This window comes from Arxiozyma heterogenica (assembly GCF_036370985.1).
Source record: "Arxiozyma heterogenica strain weizmannii chromosome Unknown scaffold_11, whole genome shotgun sequence".
NCBI classification, from domain to species: domain Eukaryota; kingdom Fungi; phylum Ascomycota; class Saccharomycetes; order Saccharomycetales; family Saccharomycetaceae; genus Arxiozyma; species Arxiozyma heterogenica.
This window is the reverse complement of record NW_027042664.1, coordinates 831,873-855,473: the sequence shown is the minus strand read 5'-3', so window position 1 is coordinate 855,473 and position 23,601 is coordinate 831,873. Positions and strand designations below refer to the sequence as shown.

At 29.8% G+C, this 23,601-nt stretch overlaps 8 protein-coding genes across 8 annotated transcripts; 3 read left to right on the top strand and 5 right to left on the bottom strand.

Annotated features, from left to right (window-relative positions):
* Positions 1-30: 30 nt before the first annotated feature.
* On the bottom strand, positions 31-3,036 carry TOS3 (serine/threonine protein kinase TOS3; the record flags this gene model as incomplete). The annotated part of the gene is made up of 1 exon (XM_064857037.1): positions 31-3,036. The coding sequence occupies one exon, from the start codon at positions 3,034-3,036 to the stop codon at positions 31-33; it is 3,006 nt and encodes a 1,001-aa protein (XP_064716170.1).
* Positions 3,037-6,226: 3,190 nt separating this feature from the next.
* On the top strand, positions 6,227-8,746 carry MPT5 (Mpt5p; the record flags this gene model as incomplete). The annotated part of the gene is made up of 1 exon (XM_064857036.1): positions 6,227-8,746. One exon carries the CDS (start codon positions 6,227-6,229, stop codon positions 8,744-8,746), a length of 2,520 nt encoding a protein of 839 aa, XP_064716169.1.
* Positions 8,747-9,578: 832 nt separating this feature from the next.
* On the bottom strand, positions 9,579-11,198 carry PWA37_000357 (uncharacterized protein; the record flags this gene model as incomplete). Its single annotated transcript, XM_064857035.1, has 1 exon — positions 9,579-11,198. One exon carries the CDS (start codon positions 11,196-11,198, stop codon positions 9,579-9,581), a length of 1,620 nt encoding a protein of 539 aa, XP_064716168.1.
* A 461-nt stretch (positions 11,199-11,659) lies between these two features.
* SAE2 (ssDNA endodeoxyribonuclease SAE2) lies at positions 11,660-12,781 on the bottom strand (the record flags this gene model as incomplete). Its single annotated transcript, XM_064857034.1, has 1 exon — positions 11,660-12,781. The coding sequence occupies one exon, from the start codon at positions 12,779-12,781 to the stop codon at positions 11,660-11,662; it is 1,122 nt and encodes a 373-aa protein (XP_064716167.1).
* Positions 12,782-13,246: 465 nt separating this feature from the next.
* On the top strand, positions 13,247-14,146 carry BUD13 (Bud13p; the record flags this gene model as incomplete). The annotated part of the gene is made up of 1 exon (XM_064857033.1): positions 13,247-14,146. The coding sequence occupies one exon, from the start codon at positions 13,247-13,249 to the stop codon at positions 14,144-14,146; it is 900 nt and encodes a 299-aa protein (XP_064716166.1).
* Positions 14,147-14,457: 311 nt separating this feature from the next.
* Positions 14,458-19,167, bottom strand: XRN1 (chromatin-binding exonuclease XRN1; the record flags this gene model as incomplete). Its single annotated transcript, XM_064857032.1, has 1 exon — positions 14,458-19,167. The coding sequence occupies one exon, from the start codon at positions 19,165-19,167 to the stop codon at positions 14,458-14,460; it is 4,710 nt and encodes a 1,569-aa protein (XP_064716165.1).
* A 1,865-nt stretch (positions 19,168-21,032) lies between these two features.
* On the top strand, positions 21,033-22,622 carry NUP49 (FG-nucleoporin NUP49; the record flags this gene model as incomplete). Its single annotated transcript, XM_064857031.1, has 1 exon — positions 21,033-22,622. One exon carries the CDS (start codon positions 21,033-21,035, stop codon positions 22,620-22,622), a length of 1,590 nt encoding a protein of 529 aa, XP_064716164.1.
* Positions 22,623-23,030: 408 nt separating this feature from the next.
* On the bottom strand, positions 23,031-23,417 carry ATP20 (F1F0 ATP synthase subunit g; the record flags this gene model as incomplete). The annotated part of the gene is made up of 1 exon (XM_064857030.1): positions 23,031-23,417. The coding sequence occupies one exon, from the start codon at positions 23,415-23,417 to the stop codon at positions 23,031-23,033; it is 387 nt and encodes a 128-aa protein (XP_064716163.1).
* Positions 23,418-23,601: the final 184 nt, after the last annotated feature.

The window sequence follows — 23,601 nt, the reverse complement described above, 5'->3', positions numbered from 1 at the left end:
AACTATAATTTGCTGCATGCTATTAGGTTTTTATATCTTATTATCCATATTTTCTTTATTGTTATTGGTAAATGAGTTATGATTCAATACATCCTTTAAAAGTTTTCTTGAATCCATATCACCACCAATAAACTTGCCACTAATGATATTTTCTGTATCAATGCTGTTTGTATCTGATACTTTATTTGAAGTTGATTGTGGTGACTCTTTCCTAGAATAAATTTTTCTTGATGGTGTGGAAATTGTAGAATTTTTTCGTACGAGGTCTTTGTCATTAGTTTTTACAGAATTTAAGTTTTGAGCTTGTTGAGATAATTGTCTCCTTGTATGACCGGAGTGTCCAATATTTAATATTAACTCTTCACCCGAATCCGAATCATGGTTTGAACTAGAACTTGAATAAGAAGATGATGTTGAAATTGATGAAGATAAAGTGGAAGAAGAACAAGTCGATGACATGGCAGAACTTGATGATTCCAATGGAGTGATCGGTCCAGAAGGTATTAAATCAGAGAATTGAGGCATGTTTCTAAAAGATACAACGCTTGCATCTGTAGATGTGATATGATACGATGGTTGAGAAGGTGATAATGATACGTCTGATTCTATTGGTGATCTACTATTTCCCATTGGAGAATTGATATTTTTATTGATTGAAGATTTATAAACAGCATTAAATATATCTTTCTCATTATACTGATTATCCTTATTGAATGAGTGTTTACCTATCTCTTTATTTTTATTGTCAAATGAAATGGGGTTAAAAGAAGAAATAGGAGATTCCAATTGGCTATCAATAAATTTTGATCTAGGCAATAAATCACTATTTAATGGGCTGTTTGGAGATACCCTACCTTTGTATAAATCTTTATTAATACTTCCATTGCTTGACGATGTTAAATTACTTGAAAAACTTGAGAAATTTTGACCAAAAGTTGGAGATTGTAATAGTTTATGATTACTTGGTATTCTTGAAGATGGTTGAGAATTAAGATCATGAATATTTAATCTAATTGATGAATTTGTTTTAATTGAGTTGTTATCATTGTAGATGTTTCCGATATTTTTTTTATTTTTAGAATGTCTCTTACGTCTTCTCCTTGGCATTGTCAGATCGTTCTGAGATGATTTCGTATTAGGAATAGGTTCAGTTACTATGGGTTGAGATGCAGACTTAAATTTTGAATTAAGAGCTTCGGAGTCTTCTTGGATTAGTTTTGTCATTGCAAAATTTTCGATATAGAAACTATCTAACGATGCAAAGGAAGAATTAATCGGTAAATTAACCATTGTATTACTACTATTACTATCATAGTTATCATTGTTACAATTTTCATTACTGTTGTTATTGTCATTGTTATTACAATTAGTACTATCACTATTCTCATTATTATCCAACGTTTCTTTGGACTTGTTTCTTTTATTTCTAGTTTTTTTATTTAAGGATTTTATGGATTTCTTTATTGGAGGGATAGGATTAATGGTGGGTAATTTATGTTTATGAATATTAACTAAAGAAGGGTTTTCTGTCATTGTTAAAGAATTGGTTGGATTTAAAAATGAATCAATTTTGTGACCTTTATTAAAAGCATCTGTATCGGTACAAAATTGTGCAATATTATTTTCATTATCATCCTTATTATTATCTAATGTTACAATGTTTTCTTCATCTTGTTTTGTTAAAAAATTCAATTTTTGTAATAGTTTGGAATCTTTCGTCCTTGAATCATTAATTATTTTATTATTAAAATCAAAACAAATGAAGGGATGTTTTTTACATTCAGTTACTGATATTCGATTAAACGGATTTTTGATTAATAATTGTTCAATAAAATCTTTTGCTAATTCGTATTCTTGTATTGATGTTATTTCTGATATATTATTTGTCATTAGATCTACATATTCTGGGTATTTTACTGGATCATTAATGATTTTATTGAAGAGTTCTAATTCAAATTTAGATTTAAATGGCAGCATGCCAAAGAGAAGACAGAATGTTGTAATACCTAATGCCCAAACATCAATTTTTGTGGATAGAAAATAATTATCCGTATTAGTGGTAGAATTAGTACTAGAATTAGTATTGCTACTACGATTGGATGTGGTATCATTGCTTGGCAACTTAAACTTATTCCACGCATCATACCCTAAACAGAGTTCTGGGGCAAAAAAAGCAGGTGTTCCCTCTGTTTTTATTAGTTGTAAATAATCTATATTTGAACCAACCTCTGTATTTGTTGTGGTAGTTCCAGAAAGGCATGACGATGCAGAAGAGGATGGAATAGAGGAAGTGGCTGTGGTAGTAGTAGAAGGAGAAGATATAATATTGTATTTTGAGTTATTTTGATGAGATTCGTTTATTATAACAGATATACTAAAATCTGATATTTTGACGATATTATTATTTGAAATTAATAAGTTTGCTGGTTTAATATCTCTATGAATAATACCTTTATGATGTAAATATTCTAGCCCCAATATGACATCTCTAACCATTTCTCTAACCCGTTGAAATGACCATTGTGGTGGACCAGATGCATCCAGTTCATTAACAGTTTCAGGACACCATTTAATTTCACCGCCAGGACAATATTCCATAATCAAATAAATCTTTCTGGACTGAAAATCGTCTAAAATTTCAAATAATTGGATAATGTTTCTGTGTTTACTGATTAATTTCAGGCAATTGATTTCTTGTTTAATTTTAAGGTTTTGTTCAAATTTGAATTGGCTTCTTTTCCGTTCTTTCCTATTCATAATCTTGATGGCTACTGGTTTATGCAACGACAAATCATACCCCAACTTAACTTTACTATGTGTTCCAATACCAATTTCACGAATAATTTCAAATTGATTCAAAATTTGTAGTTTGTTTTTAGGATCATATGATAATGTAATTTTATTTGTTTCTTTGACAGAATTTGATGAGGAGAAAGAAGAGGAGAATCTATTAGAAATACTAGAGTTAGAAATAATATGATTATTAGAATGGTTATCAGTGCTTTCTAGAAGATGTGATCTTGATAAAGATTTCATATTGGCATTGACTAACAATTGGGTATATTACATTCAATAGATAAGCAATAGTTAAAAAAAAATAAGAAAAAAAAACAAAAAGCAAAAACAAAAGAAAGAAAGACTAGCTAAAAAGAATAGTAGTGTTATAATAAATTCAATAAAATGAGGCAAAAACTAATATTTTCATACACACTATGTTCTTATCCCTGTTTTGCATAGGTATTATATATATTTATATATATAATATAAAGTCAATGCTAATGGATAAAAACAATGTTTGTTCAATTACAAAGACTATTACGTAAAAATTTATGACTACATAATACACATAAGAGGTTAAACACTTTGAAAGTGAAGCGTACATACTATATAAACAGATAGATTTGAATATTATTTATTTTTTGTTTATTTATTTATTTAGTTATTTTCTATTTTTTTATTGAATTGCCTTACTGTACATTTACCGAATGAAATAAAGATAACAACATGAAAGAAAATGAAAAAAAAAAAAAAATGAAAAAAATTGAAAAGCGAAAACTCCCATAGTTTACAAAAAATATTCATTGCCATGGTAACCAATGGCAAATTTTCGGCTGTAGTTTCCATGGTAACTAAAAATAAAAAAAATAAAAACAACACGTCATCTTTTTTTTTTTTAATTTTTTGAAGATTTGTTTTCGGTTTTTTTTTTTTTTGTAAAAATTGATTTTGATACCGTTTTGGAAAAATTTAGAAAATGGAAAAAAAACATTAAGGGTTTGAAAGGAAATAAAATCATGTTAACATAGCTGTGTGCGTATTACGATATTAGGGTTGGTGTAGAATTATTAAAAAAGAAAGCGCCAAATCACCTTAATATTTAAAAGAAAATTTTGGCTTTTTTTTTTCCTCAAATAATAGAGCATAAATAAATTAAATGTGGTACAATCCCATAAACAATTTCCTCTTTGTTATTGTCTTATTTTTTTGTTTCTTTCCTTTTTTTTCACCTTTTTATCTTTTTACTGTTTTTAGTTGATTTTAATATAGGATGGGTATATAAAAGGAAGAAAGAAAAAAAAAAGGGCAAAAGGGTAAAGAAGCTGAATCATTTCTTATGAAACATTTCGTGTCGAGACTTTCCCTTTTTGTGTGTTTGCCACTTTTGGAAGGATAGCTTCTAGAATGGGGAGAGATGATCCAATCAATAGTGCAGACTTTATATTATCGATAAATGTATCTATGTATGTATATTTATATATATGTATTTAGATACATTAAAAGTAGTTAGAACTGTCTTCAGGATATTGATTATTTATGAATGTTGGTGTATTTAAAAACTGTTATGCATATAAAGTAATCAGTATGATTAAAGATAAAGTGTTGATGTTATTTTATTAAAAGAGTGAAAAAGAACATAGGGATTCCAAGGTTGATTTTCATATTGAAAATACTTTAATAAATAAATAAATGAGAAGGGTAGCACGTCGTTGAATGGTTTTTCTTTTCACCATGTTTTAACTCTAACATTTCAAATGTTTCTGTTTTGATCCTGAGAGTTTCTTAATTTTCATTCTAGTCGTTTTTTATTTTTCTTGTTACTATTGTGTGCTTTTGTGTTACTCATCTTTCTTCATCTTATGTTGTAAAGGGAGATAAATTCTATGTATTTCTCAATTTTTTTTTTCTATAAGCAAAATATTCAAATATACATGAAAATTTGTATTTGACTGTATTAATATAAACATTTCTGAATGTAAAGAGGCTTTCTTTTTCTCTTTTCTTTTTTCATCCATTTCTGCATTACCTGTGCTTCTCTTTCTTTCCTTCTTTCTTTCTTATTTTTTCTTTTTTCTTTTTTCTTTTTTCTTCTTTTTCTTTTTCCCCTGTGTGTGTGTTTTCAATATGTTTGAGTTTATTCAAAGATTTTTATGTAATAACAACAAGCCTTTTTTTTTACATTCTTTCTTCCTCTCCTTGTCTTTTAAATTTGTTAACTTTTGATCCTCTTCAATTTCTTTTACAAAAGTCATTTATCATTATCCATCCATCTTTCTCTTTACTTATATATATTATACACAGTGCACAAGAACTGAACAGATAACTATATTATAGTCAGATCACTTAATTACTGATATTGATTCTACAAATAATAAGTACGTTCAAGTTGTATTTGGTATAATTAATAGAAAATTTCAATTAATTCAGGTTACAAACCTAGTTGACTTTATTGAAATAATAATTAAACTTTTATGGTATGTATCACTTCCTATTGATTCCTAATTGTTAGTTGGTTTGTCAATTAGTCTCAAAAATTAGACTCTATATGAAGAACAGTCTAATATAGTGATAGCAATAAGAATCGTACTGATTATCATATTCATACTATATAGGCAGATCATGTTATTATTCACTAGTTCTTTTTTTTTTTGTTCATCCATTTTGATCCGTGTTATTTTTTGTCTATGTTTTTAACCCTACTCTGCTCTTTCTGGATTTTGTGGATTTATTAATTTTTTTATTCTTTACCCTAATATTTGTTCTATTTTTTCCATTCTTTGTTTTTCGTATTTTGTGGCTTCTTCACTTTCCTTTTCTGTCCTTTTTTTTCTTTTTAGCTTCCTTTTTTTTTTGATTTGGCTGCTTTCGAGAAGCTAACAAAAGAAAAAAGAAAAAAAAAAAAGAGTCCTGTCACATTAATTAATATAATAAAAAGCTATGTGTGTGAGATCAATCCGTATAGAATAATGAAATTAAAAACTTATCCCGTAGAGTAAAGTAAGGAATACAAAACTTTATCAAAAGATACTAGATCTACTTTCTTTTCTTCCCTTCATTTCTATTTCTTTATTTTTCTATTATTTTTTTATTTCATAACTACTAAGTTTTAACTGTTAGGTATTGAATAGAAAAGAAGAAAGGGTAGTGTGTATCTGTCTCCCTTGTGCATACTTATCTGGTTGGGGTAGAATTAGTTGTTAATATATTGATATTGAAAACACATATAATTATAACTAACAATCAGGAATAACAATAATAATAATAAGCATACATATACTAACAATAATAATTGACTTTTATTTTATTTCATTTTGTTCTTTTTTTCTATTAATCTTTACAGAACTATAATATAATTAATAATATCACTAGTATTATTAACGACAACAACTGTTCCATATTAGATCGTAGTGGATCAACTTCTACTACCTCAAGTTTAAATAGCTCTATCATGTCTTTTAATAATACTAGTATTGCCCCTACTATTTCATCTTCTTCTGCGACTGCTGCTACTGTTGCATCTAATAGCAACAATCAAATTCAACATCATTATCATCATCATCAACCACAATTGTCTGTTAATTCAATTTCTTCAATTGTAGAACCCATTACTCCACCACCAATCAGTCAGATGAATATAAAGAGAAATGATCATCAAAAGGCTAGATCCTTAGATTTAACTGGTTTAGGTCAATATATTACAACTACTCAGTCACCTATTATGCTAGGTAAGTTGAATCATAATAATAACAGTAACAGTAGTCAATCCTATAATATACACCATCATTATAGTAATAATAATAATAACAATTCAGATTTAATCTCTCCAAATGAAATCATTAATACTCCCTTAGAAAAATTGAATTATTTAAAATTAGCTACTGATCAATTTGGTTGCCGTTTTCTTCAAAAAAAATTGGAATCAAATTCTGATGTGGAATCTGATTTAGTCAGAGATTTAATGTTCGAGCAAATTAAAGGTTCTTTTTTGAATTTGATCTTGGATCCATTTGGTAACTATCTAATTCAAAAATTATGTGAATTTTTGACTACAGCTCAAAAAACTTTTCTTATTGAATCAATTTATCCGTATGTTTTCAAAATTTCCATTAATCAATATGGTACAAGATCACTACAAAAGATTATTGATACAGTAGATAATGAACAACAAATAGACTTGATAATTAGAGGGTTTTCACAAGAGTTTACCAGTATTGAACAGGTGGTAACTTTGATAAATGACTTAAATGGGAATCATGTCATACAAAAATGTATTTTCAAATTCCCATCAACAAAATTTGGTTTTATCATCGATACAATCATTGAAAAAGATAATATTATTACAATCTCAACACATAAACATGGTTGTTGTGTGTTACAGAAACTGCTAAATGTTTGCACATTACAACAAATTTGTACTATCTCTTGGAAAATTATTCAATATCTGTCTGGATTAATCAATGACCAATTTGGTAACTATATTATACAATTTTTATTAGCTATTAAAGAATTAGATTATTATTTATTAAATGAAATGTTTAATAAGTTACATAATGAATTGATTCAGTTATCATGTCTAAAATTTTCATCTAACGTGATTGAAAAATTTATCAAAAAATTATTTCATATCATCAAATCATCAATAAAGGGTGGATTTTTACCTAATGTTAATGATAATGTAATTAATGAAACAATGAATATCCTTTTAACCATAATTGATTCTTTCACCTTAAATTTAAACATTTTAATTAGAGACAATTATGGAAATTATGCATTACAGACTCTATTAGATGTTAAAAATTATGACATTATGTTGAATTATCCAGATAATCTATTAATAATGGAAAATAATAAAAAATATCTATCATTCTCAAATGATTTCACTAATAAAATTTCAAATTTGATCCTTTTGACGAAGGATCTTCTACCAAGTATCAAGACTACATCCTATGCAAAGAAAATTAAATTGAAAGTCAGAGCATTTGTCGAATTAACAGGGATTGCATCAAATGATCCTAAAAATAATTCAGTATATGGTAATAACGGTAATATTACTCCTAATTTACCATCTATTATTAATCCCGTATTGCCTGCCACTGTTACTAGCCCATCTTCTGTTATAAGCGCAACTATGAAGAATAATAATGGTTTTAATCGGACAAAGTTACAAAGTAATGATACTTCCTATAAGACTAAACAACATCAGCGTCATGTATCTTTACCAGCTAATGCCTATCATAGAAGAAACAGTTCTGTAGCATCGTCAAATTCATCGGTTTATATTAATGACAATAGATTAAATGTTAACTCTAATATTTCGTCTACTCAAACTCTCCATAATAATATGCTGAATCTGTTTAATCCCCAGGCAACTTCTCCATTAAATTATCAAAAACAATTTAACAATACATTGTCTGTGCCTTTTTCTTCTCTGTCCATTAATAACATAAATAATGCTAATAACAGTACTAATACTGTAAATAATAACATCGGCCAGAGATTTGTTACGCCACAATTACACCAACCATCTTCGATCTTGCTAAATGATGTTAATGACACAACTAATACTAGTGCTGTTAATAGCACTGCAAATTTGTGTCAACAAAACACTTTTGCCTCTAATGGTTATATTGTAAATACTAATAATAGCAACAACAATAATAGTAATAATAATACTAATCTGAACTCAACAATCAATAATTTTTCCGTTAATGACGTCATGAGCACACCAAATACACACTTAAGATATCCAAATAGTGTATTTACTTCACCTAATCTATTTACAAATTCAACATCATCAGATTTATCATTTTTAACACCACAACCACAAAGAGTTGTCAGTAATCCATACCCACAACAAAACTTTCATAATACTTTTAACTCAGATAATAAAATATCTATGAATGATACTTCTTTGATGTTTTTAGGAGATGATGAATTTAAAAATTTTAATGTTAATACACGATATTAAGTCTACTCTCCATTTGTATTTCTATTTGCATTATTTCATTTCATGTACACTATATTGTTATCAGAAGCTTAACAAAATTTATTAAGTTAAAAGATTATGAAATTTATGAAATTTATAAAGCTGAACTATATAGAAAAAAAATACAAAAAAAAATTATTCTTTTACTGTCCTATTATTTTAAATGGTTTAATTATTAATTAAGAACCATTCGTCCTTATAAATATTGTTCTATCCATATTGTTTTTTTATATTTTCTTACATTGTTAGAATAAGTTTTCTTAGCCAGACTCTTTTTTTATTATCCTTTTCATAATATCTCTAATTTGATTGTTTTGCCTATATATACATATATATATAAACATTCACCAATATTATATTCCATTAACTTACTAATTCTGTTTTTAGTGTTTATAAACAAACGTTATAGTTATTGTTCTAATATTTTGTTATGTAAATTCTATTTTATGGGTCATTGATTTAAGGATGTGAATAGTAGATAGTAGCGGTAACAATGATGCCAGTTAAAATGGTATTAGCCTTATCTATACTCTATAGTATTCACTGTATATGTGATGATGTAATGGAGTAGGTTCGAACTTTTTTTTAAATTTCATTTCTCATTAATGTTATCGTTTCGTTGTATCTTAAATATAGATACGTGGAGGGATGGATAGGTGAGTCAGTGAATGTTTTCTTTTGGATGGCACCAAATATCATGATATCATCATAAATATAAGGCAACACCCTTATAAAAATGAAATCTGGAATAGTTCTTATTTACACAAACTACAAATTTATTAACATGTGCATTATTAAATTAATCTTATGCTTTTTAAACCAGCTCAACAGAGACAAGTACAGATGTTTTGGATAATAAATTGGAAGATGTAGTATTACTAAATAACATTGCTATTCGAGATCCGGAGCCTAAATCTGATTCAACTTTTTCTGTTTCGTATTGTATTCCTCTATAATGACTCTCTTCTTTTGAGGAAATAGCTGGTGGTTCAAAACAATCAATACTAGATACTGAATATAACGTACTATCAGTGAAGGATAAATCATCAGTAATATAATCAGACATATTATTTATTGGAAAAATTTCGAATATTTTTTTTGGGTTACCAGTATTTTCTTTGATATTTAATGAATCTAATGAATAAACATCAAAACCACCTTGAGATATACTTAGAGAATCTTTTTTGGATCCTCTTTTTCCATAACAGAAGAACCTTTTATTTTTAGTTACACAACAAATTTCTTGATTTCTAACGATGTTATAATATTGTGTGTTTAATTTAATCACCTTAAGTGTTTTTAGGTTCTGTAAATCAAATATCGGTATATATAGTAATTCTTGGAGGTTATAAATACTATTTGAAAGGCCTGATATAATTAATCCTCCATCAAAGCATTCATGAAGGCTAATGATACTCCTAAGTTCTATAGGTAAGGGTACCATGACTCTGTTATCGAAGTCAATTTTATTGTTATGAAATGGTATGGCAATAAGAGTGCCATTCCTAAAACCTGCATACAGAATAGCATTTAAATGGTTTAATTCTTCTGTGTTGGTTTTGACGAAACATAAAGCCATTATGTCAGATGACCCCTGCGAACTCCCTCTTTTTCGGGTTATTTTATTAACATTGTAATATTGAGAGTAAGAAGTAACAGAATCTGACAGCCAATTATGGATGAAAAGAATATTGCCAAATGCTATGGCCACATAGTTTAATGAAGTAGCCACATCACGAAATTCTGTGGCTCTTGGTGCTTTTACTTCAAATGCATACCTTGAGTTTGAAGAAGTGTTGTGTGACATTTGAATAAATCTGTAGATATTTGGTTTCCCATGTATTATATGATCTCGTCTAAACCCAAAGTATAAAAAAGTGTAACCATCCAAACATAGTATAGTGGCATCATCCCCAAGTGAGGTTTGATTGATGATGTCATGGTTCTTATATTTATAAACTCCAACATTATTGGGATCATCTTCCATTGATTTTACATGGTCGCCTACTATTTTTTCTAAATGATAATAACAGTCCTTTGCCTCATTAAGGGAATAGTATTCTAATTCTCTATTAGTGTGTTTGGTTATGGTAATTACAGTTTTATCGGTTAAGTTGCCAAGTCTTTCGGGTAAGAATGTTCTAATTTTAGCTAATTGGTTATACAATACTTTTTTATTCTTAAGTATTTTACTCATATTCCAACAACGATAAAAATTCAAGTCATTTTGAGTCAATTTATTCAATTCTTGGAAATGCAATGCCCTCTTTAGTAGATCAGAAAAGGGCAGTATTTTTTTGAGATATTTTTGATCTTTAATTTTTTCATTCTTTTTGAGTTTACTTTGTCTGGTTATTTTCTGTAAATTTAACCTCTTAGAGGAGTTATCTGAGTTGTCCCTCAGCTTACCAGAATAATATTTAGATAACACCATGTTTGATTAATATTTATAAATAAGATATTTTAATAATAAAAGACATAGGCAGGGTTAAACAATCTTAAGGGACTAACCAAGCTTCCTTTTTATAGGGATATCTGACTAAGATTATTTTTATATTGATGACTACATTCTGCATAGAACAGATGTCTATGTCTTTATAATTTCTATCTTTCCTGTTTCATATTGACAGTTTTCTAGGAAATGATAGTAAATCAATAACTAGAGAATGATTTTTAAACACATCAGGTAAAAAAGTAAAAATGGAAAACGAAAAATGAAAAAAAATAATATAACAAAGTATATAGAAATATATCGAATTTGATATTGTAAGAGACTGACAAAGGGAAGATCAGCCGATAGAGGGGACCCAGTGGACAGTTTTATTGTTTTATGTATTGCTAGTAGGTGTGTACTTATTGTAGATACTGGCTAATGTTATTTCATTCTTTGTGTTATTATTTGGAACGTAAAAATATTTTAAGATTTTTTTCATTCCAGGTGAAATTGTTGTCATCTACTATTGTATTTAAGAGATCTTTCTTGAACAGAAATTCTCTTTCAAATGACGGTGTCATTGAATTTGTTGCAGCATGAAATCTATATAATGTCTTTTCATAGATAATCCTCTGTGACTTTATTTTATCCTCAGTACGTTCCTGTGTGGAAGGAAAATCCATTCTACCATAACCTGGTGGCGATCTGGAACGGTGCCTCAAATTATCAAACAAGTATTCGCTATTGCTCTTATTTAATCCATACAGATCATTTATATTTGAATGACAATGGTCCTGTTTACTGGGATAAACTTGATTCGGTTTACCAACTTTTGCATAAAATTGTTCCAATTTTTGTCTCCCTCTTTTAATGTCTGTGACTTGACAATTTGGTTTAAAATCTTCTAAAATCCACGGTTTCTTTGTGATTGGGTTAATATTAAAGTTCACTTTTTTGGCTGAGGAATGTTTTGTCATTAAAAGAGGAATTGGTTCACTAGGGATTTTACTATCTAAGTCTTGAGAACCCTTCGTTTCACCAGTTGTTGTAGTATTAGGTTTTGTCCTGTTATTATTGTTATTATTATTCATGTGATATGAGTTTTTACTATTTTGTCTTCTAGCTCGTATTAGGTTTGTTAACTTGATGTCTTGTGATTCTTTTAAAGGAGAACTGCCATTCTCTTTGATAAAAGCATGTTCCTCGACCTGTGTATTCAATTGTGAACCACCATATGGCATGTTAGTGTTAGTGTTAGTATTATATTGAGTTAACACTAAGTCTTGACTATCATCTACAATATCCAATAATCCATTAATTTCCCTTTTAATGTCATTTTGTCTTGAATTTTGATGGCGGTAATCTATGGAATTTGAGAAAAGGTCAGTTGATAACAATTCTTTATTAGGTATATTAACATTTCTGATCTCTTCACATTTTTTAGCAATTGGGTTATCTATCATTAACTCTATTCTTTTGATAATTTTATACTGTAAAGATATTAGTTCTTTTAAATTTAAACTTGATAACAATGCATTAATTAACTGTATTGTATCTTTCTCTTCCCTTTCTATCTTGCACATAGATGTATATATGCAAAGGTATGTATGTAGCTATGTATGTGTATTAGTGTATGGTAATATTCCACATTATAACGATTAACTATGTTGTAGTAACTTACTTTTTGTGGGTTGCGTATTTTTGTACTTGTATGTATTTTATATTTCTCTTTTGTGTCAAATAATCTTTTAAGTTTATTAAATAAATTAAACAAACTCAAAATGCAGATTTCTATCAATAGAGGAAAAATTATTTAATTAACACGTTAAGAAAGTTAAGAGCCTAGATGTTCATAACTAAGCATTATAGGTATTAAAGGAAGAACAGCCAAATAAAGTGTGCGTGAGTTAGATAAATCGTTTGTATTCTATTCTATTGTTTACTTGTCACAGAATTTTTTATTGGTAATATTACGACGTTGCATTGGACATATATTTGTGAGAATATTATTATTAATACTGAAATATTACAAAATTACTATTAAAAATATGTCATTGCATAGTTATTTATCTTCTATGTATGGTTCCATTAAGAACCAAACAAGTCATAAGGTAACCAAAAATAAAAGTAAGAGTAAGATCAAAGAAGAGAAGAAAGGCAAAGAAAAGAGCAGCAACGTTACTATTATAGATCACTCTAAACAACAAATTAGCAGAATCTATCCTAATAGTACCTTACTGCGATCAGGAACAAAAGATAATCAAAAAGAAATATTATGGAAAGATCTGAGTACAAATAAAATAGTTACGACAAATGAAATAAATAATCTAAGTGGGTCTTCTGCTATTAATGTAAAGTCTAAAAACACCATACAACAGGAGTTTTCTTCTACAGATACGGTTTCTAATCAAGTATCAGGTACGTTTGAAGATCATAAGTATTCAAATACTGATACAGTTCATAGAGATGAAAGAGGACATGTTTTGAGTAATCAAGATATACAAAGAAGAACACAAGAAAAGGATTTAAGAGAAGTAATTCGACAGAAAACTTTAAAACAATTGAATGCTGGTGAAGTTCAATTATTCCTTCAACAAAATGAGTCACATACCTCATTAAAAGTAAAGTCAAACAAGCAAGATTTATATAATATTGAAGACCCTGCTTCACGCTTTGATACAACAGCTAATAAAACTGATGTCTCCACCTCATCTATTACTAATAATAATAATAGTAATTGCAATAGTAATAATACAGCAGTTTCTTTGTTAGGAAGAAAACTCTTTCAAGGTATTTATGCTGAAAATAGATTTGATATTAAACCAGGATATAGATGGGATGGAGTTGATAGGTCTAATGGATTTGAAAAAAGATGGTTTGAGAAGAGAAATGAACAATATGAAAAGAAGATATCCAGTCTGATTTCAAATCATGAGGAAGACTATTGAATATTGCGGGAGTTCATCAATTTGAATACAACTTTAGACAGTTAATAACGTATACATAATAATATATGTTTATAGGTTGTTGTGCTTTCGTTTGAAGCACATTATATAATACAATAAAGATACCCTGAGAGTAGAAGAAATTGTTGCTCCCAAATGACACTATTATAAATAAAAATCTACGTTATAAAATAAAGGATAACCAGGTTCAAAAATACTAAAGGAGAAAAGTACTCGAAAATAATAGATTGTAAAACTAAGAAGATAAGGTTGATAAGTAACAACAGTTAAATTTAATTTGCATATTATAGCAATTATTCTTCTTCTTTTTTTATAGATTCTTTCTTGTTATCCTTTTCTACTTTTTCGGACATTTTTTTTTCATTTGATTGATTTGTTGATGCCTCTATCTTCTTTTTAGAAGTAGAGTTCTTCCCCTTAGCATTTTTAGAAATATGTTGTAATTTCTTAGTGCCTTTTTTATCTACGGGAAGTTCTTGGTTAACCTTGGCATGAGCAGGTGCGTTGCCACTCAATATACCTTGATGTGGAACAAATCCTGGTGGGACCATTGGAGGATATTGCACAGGTCCACGTAGATGTTGTCCTGATGGTGGCATGTCGTTCGGATAAGGATGACTATTTGGTAAGCTAGGACCAGTTGAGTAAGGATATGCATGTCCATGAGGATGTGGGTGTGTAGGTGGTATTGTTCCAATAATAGGTTGAGCATTATTTCCCATAACGTACATACTATTTACGACTGGTGGCATATGGTATGGTAAACTTGCTGGGTCAAGGGTATGATATGGAGTAGGCTGATAATTATTTGACTCAGTAGGTGGGTGATTACTTTGATCATCTGTCGATTCTATTTGGTTAAGGACTGCGTTAAACACTGAGGTAGCAACAGCCTTATTTGGCGGCAAAGATTCAGGAAGTTTGGCTTCTTTTTTAGCTTCATCATTACGATTTAATAAGCTTTCCAGTGGTTTAGAACTATCCTGTTCATTCTCTGCACTTTGTACCTCTTTTTCAACAATATCATCTGGTTGTTCTACTTCTTTCTCTTTTAATCCAGCTTTAGTATCTTGATTCTTTTGTATCAAACTTAATAGATTATGGCCTACCTCCTTTCTTATCTTATCAGCTTCTTGTCGAGCCTTTCGCTCCTTCTTCTGTCTTAATCTTTTTTCATTCACAGCATTATTTGATTCATTTGGCAAACCTTTGGTACGTGTTTTATTTTCCATAGATGCTTTAGAATGATAGACTAATTGCCTATCAGTTAAGTTTAGTAAGAAAGATGAATCCAGGCCTAAACCTCTCTTAGTTCTTAATCTACCACCAAACGTATTACCAGCAACAATTTCGTGATCGAATAATACTTGAACAGAAACATTCAAGCCTAATGTGGTGTAACCAACAACAGTACCCTTAGAATACAATGGAACTTTTCCTGAATCTTGGATGTACATTACACGATCACCCAAGTTGAAACGTTGTGTTCTTAATAAACTAATGGACTCTCTTGGATCCAAAATAGCTTCACGTGGGACCTTTGCCAAATTTTTGGATTCACATTGTTCCAATTTAAATGAATGGGCAATTATATAGTCTTCTACACTTCTGATTGAGCCTTTACTCAATGAATCACTTTCAAAAGAGACTGTTACAAACAACTCAGTAACATATTTAAGCCAATTTTTGATTTCATTCAATTCCTTTGTTGAGTCGCTACTTGAAAGATTAGGTAACAAGTCCTGTAACATTGGAATGTCACTGGTAGGTATTTTTGACAAATTATAGAAAAAATGAGGGAATCTAGTACTATATTCCTTTAATAAGTTAACAGTTAAATTTGAGTATTCCCACCCTTTTTGATTCTTTCTGGCATAACCCAAAACCTTTTGATGTTTTGCCTCAAATTTTACAGGGATACCTACATTGACTTGCTTCCCTTCATTATCAGCAATTAAAAACTTTGAAGTGATTCTGGCTAAAAACAGTCTATTTAGATTTAATTCCTTGGCTATGACAAAAGATGGGAAATAATGAATTAAACTAGCATCACGTGCAACCATCTCTTTCCCGATTGTTGGTTCGCTCCCACGGGACTTTTTGTTAACAGTAATCTTTAATCTTCTAGTACTACTGTAACCATTGATTGTGGTTTCACTGCCATATGCATAATCACCAAGGAAAATTACACGAGAATTCAATGGGAATTCTTGTTCAATTGGAACAGGTGGTTTTTCAATGTAACGTTCATCTACATTAGAAATTGATTCAACCATTAATTGCAAGGGATAGACTTCGGATGTCTTAGCATATGTTTTGATATACGCACCCTCACTGTTTCTAATCAAACCGGTGACAGGTACAACTTTAACAAAAGCTCTAATATTCTTCAACAGAACTGCCATTTGTTTTTTATAATTCTTCATCATGGATCCATTTAACTGCTTAAATTCTTTTTGTTCATGAATATCCGCAGATCTATGAATAACTTTGAAATGTTTTTTGCCTTGATTATCAACAGTATGCTTGCCTTCAAAAACACTGTTTTCATCAAAGATAGAGATCAATTTAGATTCTCTTAAGTATGGCCACTTGGTATAAACAATCTTTCCTATATAACGTTTAGCCAATTCATCTAAAGTCAAGTTATTTTCGTCATAGATATCCTCAATCTCCAAGACCATAGATTGTTGTCTAGATGGTTGTTGGAACACTAAGGTTTCATTGTACTGAAGAGATGCAGTAAATGGGATAGTTTGTAAAGTTGGAAACCCGGCTAATATATTTACACCCATCTTATCATTTGGAAGTAATCCGTACTTGATTTGATCTGGGTCCAGTTTTTCCAAGTGGAATGGTTTTTCAACACAGTGGTTGTGTTCAATGTCTGTAAAGACCCCCTTCAATGGTGTCTTATAGACTGTGTCTACCTGTGGGTTAAAAATAAATTGAAGATCGGTACCTAATTCATTTCTTTGTTTTTCTTCTAGAGTTAATTTGTCCATATATGGTTTCATAGCATCTCTTAATCTATTTTCATCTACGAAGGGAAGTAAAACAACAGCTTCCCAATCAGCAGTTTTTCCATTCATATCTAATTCCACAGCATCAGGATAGAAGTCCAAAATGGGTGACTTGGAATCGTACATTAACGGCCTTAAGGCAGTTGGAATCAGATTTTTAGATCTCTCTGGCAAAACAGACATTAATTGTTCAAAAGGTTTAAATGGTGAACCTAAATCAAACTGAATAGTTTGGTCTAAACCAAGTGCTAAGTCTGATATTCTTGGTGCATAATGGTAATGGTAATACCAACCCCATGCAGGACAACCTCTGTAATAATAGTACAAAACCCATTGCAACCCTTCAACATAATTTTTAGCTACATTAATGATAGATTCTTTATCCTTGAAATGGAATTTATCTTTATAATAGTTTAATTTCCAATCTTCAAATCTTGAATCATAAATATTTTTCTCTTTCTCCAGTTCTTCTTCATCTTCCACTACTAAAGAACTTTGATAATTTTTGATTGTTTTTCTAATTTGTGCTATACGTTCATGGCGTTCTTCAACAGTTTCATGTGGGTTTACACCATCGACATCAAATTTTAGAGTGTATGTATCTTTTGATTTAGAATGTATAATAAATAGGCCTAAATCGTGTGTCAATTTTTTTACAAATGGTAGATTATTCTTTATATTATAACCTCCATCTTTATCATCGGTATCCTTTGGCAAAAGCAAACATAACTTTGGATCAGAATCATCCACTGTCTTAGGATCAATTTCAGTGGTTAATTTAGTGATCCAAGGTTTTACAAATCCAACAAGTTTCTTCTGTTGTCTTATTAACAATTTTTGGCCATGCTTGGCTCTCTTCCTTTCACCTTCTAAAGAAATATTTTCCAGTTGTTGGTTAAACCAATCAATATCAATATCATCTTTTTCAAAATTCATTAGTTCGAATTGTGACAAATATTTCAACCAAATATTTAATCTTTTTAAATTAATTTTTCCATGTTCATTAATATAACCATCTAAATGTAGTAATGCTTCTTTAAAAGTTTGTAAAATTACAGGGAATGCGCCTTTATTTAAATGCAAATCAGGTAAATTAGGTAAGAAATCGTTACCAATAACAAACATGATTAATATAAAATCATCAAGAATTCTTTCGAAGTCATATTGAAATGGCAATATATCTGCAATTTCTCTAAATTCTAATTCCATATATTCTCTCAATAGTGAAAGATGTAATAAATAAAAATTTTGTTGTTCTAAAGTTTTATATTGAGAGGATCTTTGCTTACCAAAAACCACTTCCTCTCTCAATAATGCAAAATGAGGAGCATGTGTCGAAAGACCTAACATAATTAAATCAGCATCTAACCCATAGATACAATGTCTTATATTTGAACTATCTTCTACATTTGAAGATTTAATGTTTCTAATAAAATTCATAATTTTATGTTCACCTTCACCAGGAACTTCATGACCAGACAAAATAATCTTAATTCCACTCCAATTCGAATCGTGGGATACTTTATTGTTAATGAAATATTTTAAGTTTTTAGTCAACTTAGCCATAAATTCGGTACCAGGTGTGATTGCATTAGAATCGAAGATATCACCTTTATTTATAGGAGTTTCAGATTTAGCTAAAGCCTTCTCTGCATCCATTGCAGATCTAAATCTTCTTGCTCTTTGTTGATTCATTTTAGCTCTTGGAGCTACACCATCAATAGCCATATAAAATACTTTTTTGGGTTTAATAGTTAAAAAAAGATGGTCAATATAAGTAAAAATACGTGCAAATATTTCTTCCTCAGAGAGGCGTGACGACGTTACTAAATCTATATCATCACCATGAGTACAAGTGTGCAAAATTGAATTCATATCCAAATACAAATTATCAAATTCAGGTATTGGCGAACCTTCAATTAATTGGGAGATCATTGGCCATCTCTCAGAGATGTATCTAAAGAATTTAGGAATACCCATTCTCCTTATATAATCTTTTGAACTACTCTCGTCTTGGGTTTTTTTTTCGTTTAACTATTTTTATAAACAACGAAGGATTGATATTTGAACAACTGAATGAGAGTCAATAGAGGAACTTGTTAAATATATCTAACAAACTACAAATCACGTATGTTGAGAAGGAAGTGACTGGTGCAAAAGCAAATAATAACTTCTATGGTGTTTAGAAAGGAAACTAAACACCGTTCTATATATTTTTTCTTGTTTGCTTGTTTGTTTGTTTGTTTTAGTATATTTTATGTCCCTTTCGAATCTTTAAAAATTCAAATAAAAATTTAGGAAATTTGAGGGTAACTTAAAAGAACATATCACGATGGACGAAGGCGGCTAATTTGCCATTTTTTTAAATTCCATACACTGGGCGGTTTTGATGTCCTGTGAGTGTTTTAAATATAGTTGAAAGAGAAATGGATATACAAGTTTATATCATAAACATCTCGAGGAGAAGTTGTAGTGCTGTCTCTAGAAAGGGTATTTGGTATGTATTTGTGTGCTTGTTTCTGCTTGTATTGATTGTTAGCTACATCGAAGGATTCCTATTGATATGTCAATGGGTGGACTAGTTGGAATGAAAAGGATTGGATGGTAAAAATAAGGTATTAGATTAGTTACATTGTGTAGTCTTGTTTTTTGTTAAAAGTGGGGTGTATTATATTTATTTGATTCTTGTTCCTTATATTCAGTATAGTGTTTAAAGTTGAGTTTTATTTTTAGTATATATATATATATATATTTTGAAAAAAGGAAGAAAAACAAAGATTTAAAATCAACAAAATTGACCAATTTATTTATTTTGGCCTTGGTATTACAAGCTTTTCAATAAACAGCTAAAATGATTTTGAGAAAAAAAAAACTAAAAAAACAGCTAGTAGGTACACTCTAAAAACATATACCAAACCTAGACAAATTTATTTCGCATTACAGGAAAATTCAATGTACATGACTGTTTAGCATTCCATTTCCAATAAAATTAGTATTTATTCTTAACTAACATAGAAATAAACATTACCAAGAAAAGAAAAAGGAAAAAAGAAAACGAAAGAAATAAGCAAACAATAATTTAAATTGCTGAATAAACTAAAACTTAGAAATAAATAAAAATTTATTTTTGTACTTTTTTCCTTATAGATACACAATATTTAATGTATGAACTATTTCCAGTTCTTCAAACATTAATCAACATATAACAGTAGAATCCAAAGCAAAGAAATTAGCATTACCAACTTCGATTTAAAGCTTCAATAGTTATGTTTTCATTTACAATTGAGCCTACAGGGTAATATTTTTTTTTGTAAACCCGTTTGATTTCGGCTTTTAACTGTTTTATCAAATCCCTATTAGCTATTTTAAAGTCTGTAAGTCGGAAAAAATATTTTGTTGCACAACCTGAAAACCGAAACGGAAACTATATCAAACTCCAAAATATCTGTTATACGGAATAGAAAGGCTTTGAATTCGCCTTTTTTTAAAGGAAATAAATTAAAAAAAAAAAACTAAGAAAAAAAAACACAACAAAAAAAAACTTATAAAATATGAAAAAGGCCCAATATTTCAAGAAATAAAAAGAAAAAAAAATATTGGAGAAGAAACAAAATAAAATTTCAAGATCTAATAGTCAATATTTGTACCAGCATCATCAGTATTATTATCGTCGCATGTGGATATATTTATAACGTATACAAAAATAATAAAAACGCTAAAGAACAAGATATTTGAATAATTGAGTAAAACAAAAAAGAACTGGTTTCTGTGTTTTGTTTTTATCATTTTTATAGAAATTAACCAAAAGTCAATTTTTTATTCATTTAAACTTCACGCCAAGCACTATGTTTAATTTTGGGCAATCTAACAGCCAAACAGGTGCATTTGGCGGTAATAATACTAATAATACGACTACTACCGGAGGAGGTCTTTTTGGTAATAGCAATAACAATAACAATATAAATACTACTGGAGGAGGTTTGTTCGGAAACAAGTTAGGTAATTCCACTACTACAAACAGTTTATTTGGTAACAATAATACCAACAATATAAGTAATCCGGCTAACAACACCACAAGCACTGGTAGAGCCAGTCTTTTCGGCAATACAAACACCGGAACTGGCCTTTTTGGTAATACTGGAGCAAATACTAGCGGAACAAGTCTTTTTGGCAATAATACCACTACTTCTACGACTGGATCAAATACTACGAATGGCGGTTTGTTTGGAAATAAGCCAGGCATAACTTCCACCTCCACTACCACAACCGGAAGCTTATTTGGTAACAATAATACCACAAATACAACAACATCAGCTGCTACTGGGGGTGGGCTGTTTGGAGCCCCTAAAACAACAAGCACTACTGGGGGGTTATTTGGATCTCAAGCATCCGCCCCTACTACAAGTGGTGGGTTATTTGGTGCCAAACCCGCTGCTACTACTGTAAGTGGTGGGTTATTTGGTAATAACACCTCAACAACCACTGGAGGTGGATTATTTGGTGCCAAACCTGCCACAACGACCACTGGAGGATTATTTGGCAATAACACTAATGCAAATACTAGCCTAGGATCAACTGGCGGTCTCTTTGGAACAAAACCTGCTACCACAACAGGTAGTGGATTATTTGGTGGCAATACCACTACAAATACTGGTCTTAATTCTAGTGGTGGTCTTTTTGGTGCTAAACCCACAACAACATTTGGAGGTACAACTACTGGTGGTGGCCTCTTTGGGTCTCAACTTCAACAGCAAACTATACAACAGACATCTCCATTGTATCAAATCTCTCAATTAGCTATAACACCCATGACTAGAATTAGTGATTTACCACCGCAACTGAACCAGGCAATCCAAGAGTTAGATCAGTATATTCAAAGACAAGTGACTATATCGAATCATTTAAAAGTTGGTACTGAGGAACACACATGCTTAATTGAATCAATTCAAACAGACATTTCATACCTTTTCAAAAACCAGTCTATTATTAATCAGTCATTGTCAAGTGATTTGAAAAAAATAATGAATTTAAAGCTATTAACTGATCAACATTTAATGGATTCAGAAACTTTTACCATCCTTTTAACTCAATTACTAACTAGTGGATCTAAAGTATCTTCAATAGAATTAGATAAATTTTTCCAAAATAAGATCAATTCTTATCAAAATAAATTAGACGAATTCACTAGGGTCTTAAATGATATTGAAAGTGCTATCAATGGCATTAACAATGATTTGTTCGGGAATGGTAGTCAGGAAGAATCATTCTTTAATATATCTCAATCGGATTCATTAAGCTCTAATTTATATGCCCTAAAAGCAGGTCTAAATACAATTGTTACAGCTGTGATAGAAGAATTTTCTTTATTTATGGATATAGCGCAACGAATTGCAGAATTACATCAAAAAGTGAAAGAAGTTTCCAGTATACAATAAAAAGGAAGCGTGCGATACTAAAATATGTAAAGATACGATATAAAAACTAAATAATAATCAAATTTGCATTACTCTTATCTTTTTTTTTTCGTTCTTCTTTTCGATCTTACCTTTCTCCTTTGTTTTTTAGTAGGTACAACAAATAAACAAAAAAGATATAGTCTTATTAGTCAAACTTATTATTTTTATTATTATTATTAGTGCACGTTATAAAGAAGAATAAAGAAAAAGAATATAAATATTTTACATAAATACACGAGTAAAAATTTACATATGTATATAAATTAAATATACATATATCATAATATGTTACGTGCTGTAATAGTTCTGCTGCTAAACCACGATAAAAAAAGATTAATCAAAACTTCTTTTTGTTTTATTTTATATTTTGTCTATTTCTACTTATTTCTAGTGTGTGACTGGCTCAGCTGGATGATAATATTCTCTATAACCAACCAATTTTCTTCTACCAATAATTTCGCCTACTGTATAAAAGCCAACTAATTGTATACCAATTGCACCATATTTGATCATGTCATTTGGATTCAACTTGTTGTATGTAGCAACCAAATCACATGGCTTGTTTATAAAATGTAAGATATTGCTATAAAGATCATAATAAGCTTTTTGAAATGTTTGTAAATTTGGAGGCATCCACTTTTCTTTAGTATAGACTTGCAACGTCAATTCTTTACCAACTTTACCATAATACAACAACTTACATGCGGATTTGATGGTTACAGACTGTGCCTTGGTGAAAATTTGAATACTACGATTTTGTAATCTACTTAACATCTCTCCTACTACAATATTTCTATTTTTCTTTTTGTTCGCTATATGCTGATTTGTACTTATAAGTAGTTCGCCACTTTATATGAGAGTCACAACCATGTATACGTTACCAAACAAACCGACAAGCAGGGTTCCCTACGATTCCTAATTGAAGTGCTTAAATGTAGTCAAACCATGTCAAGACTCA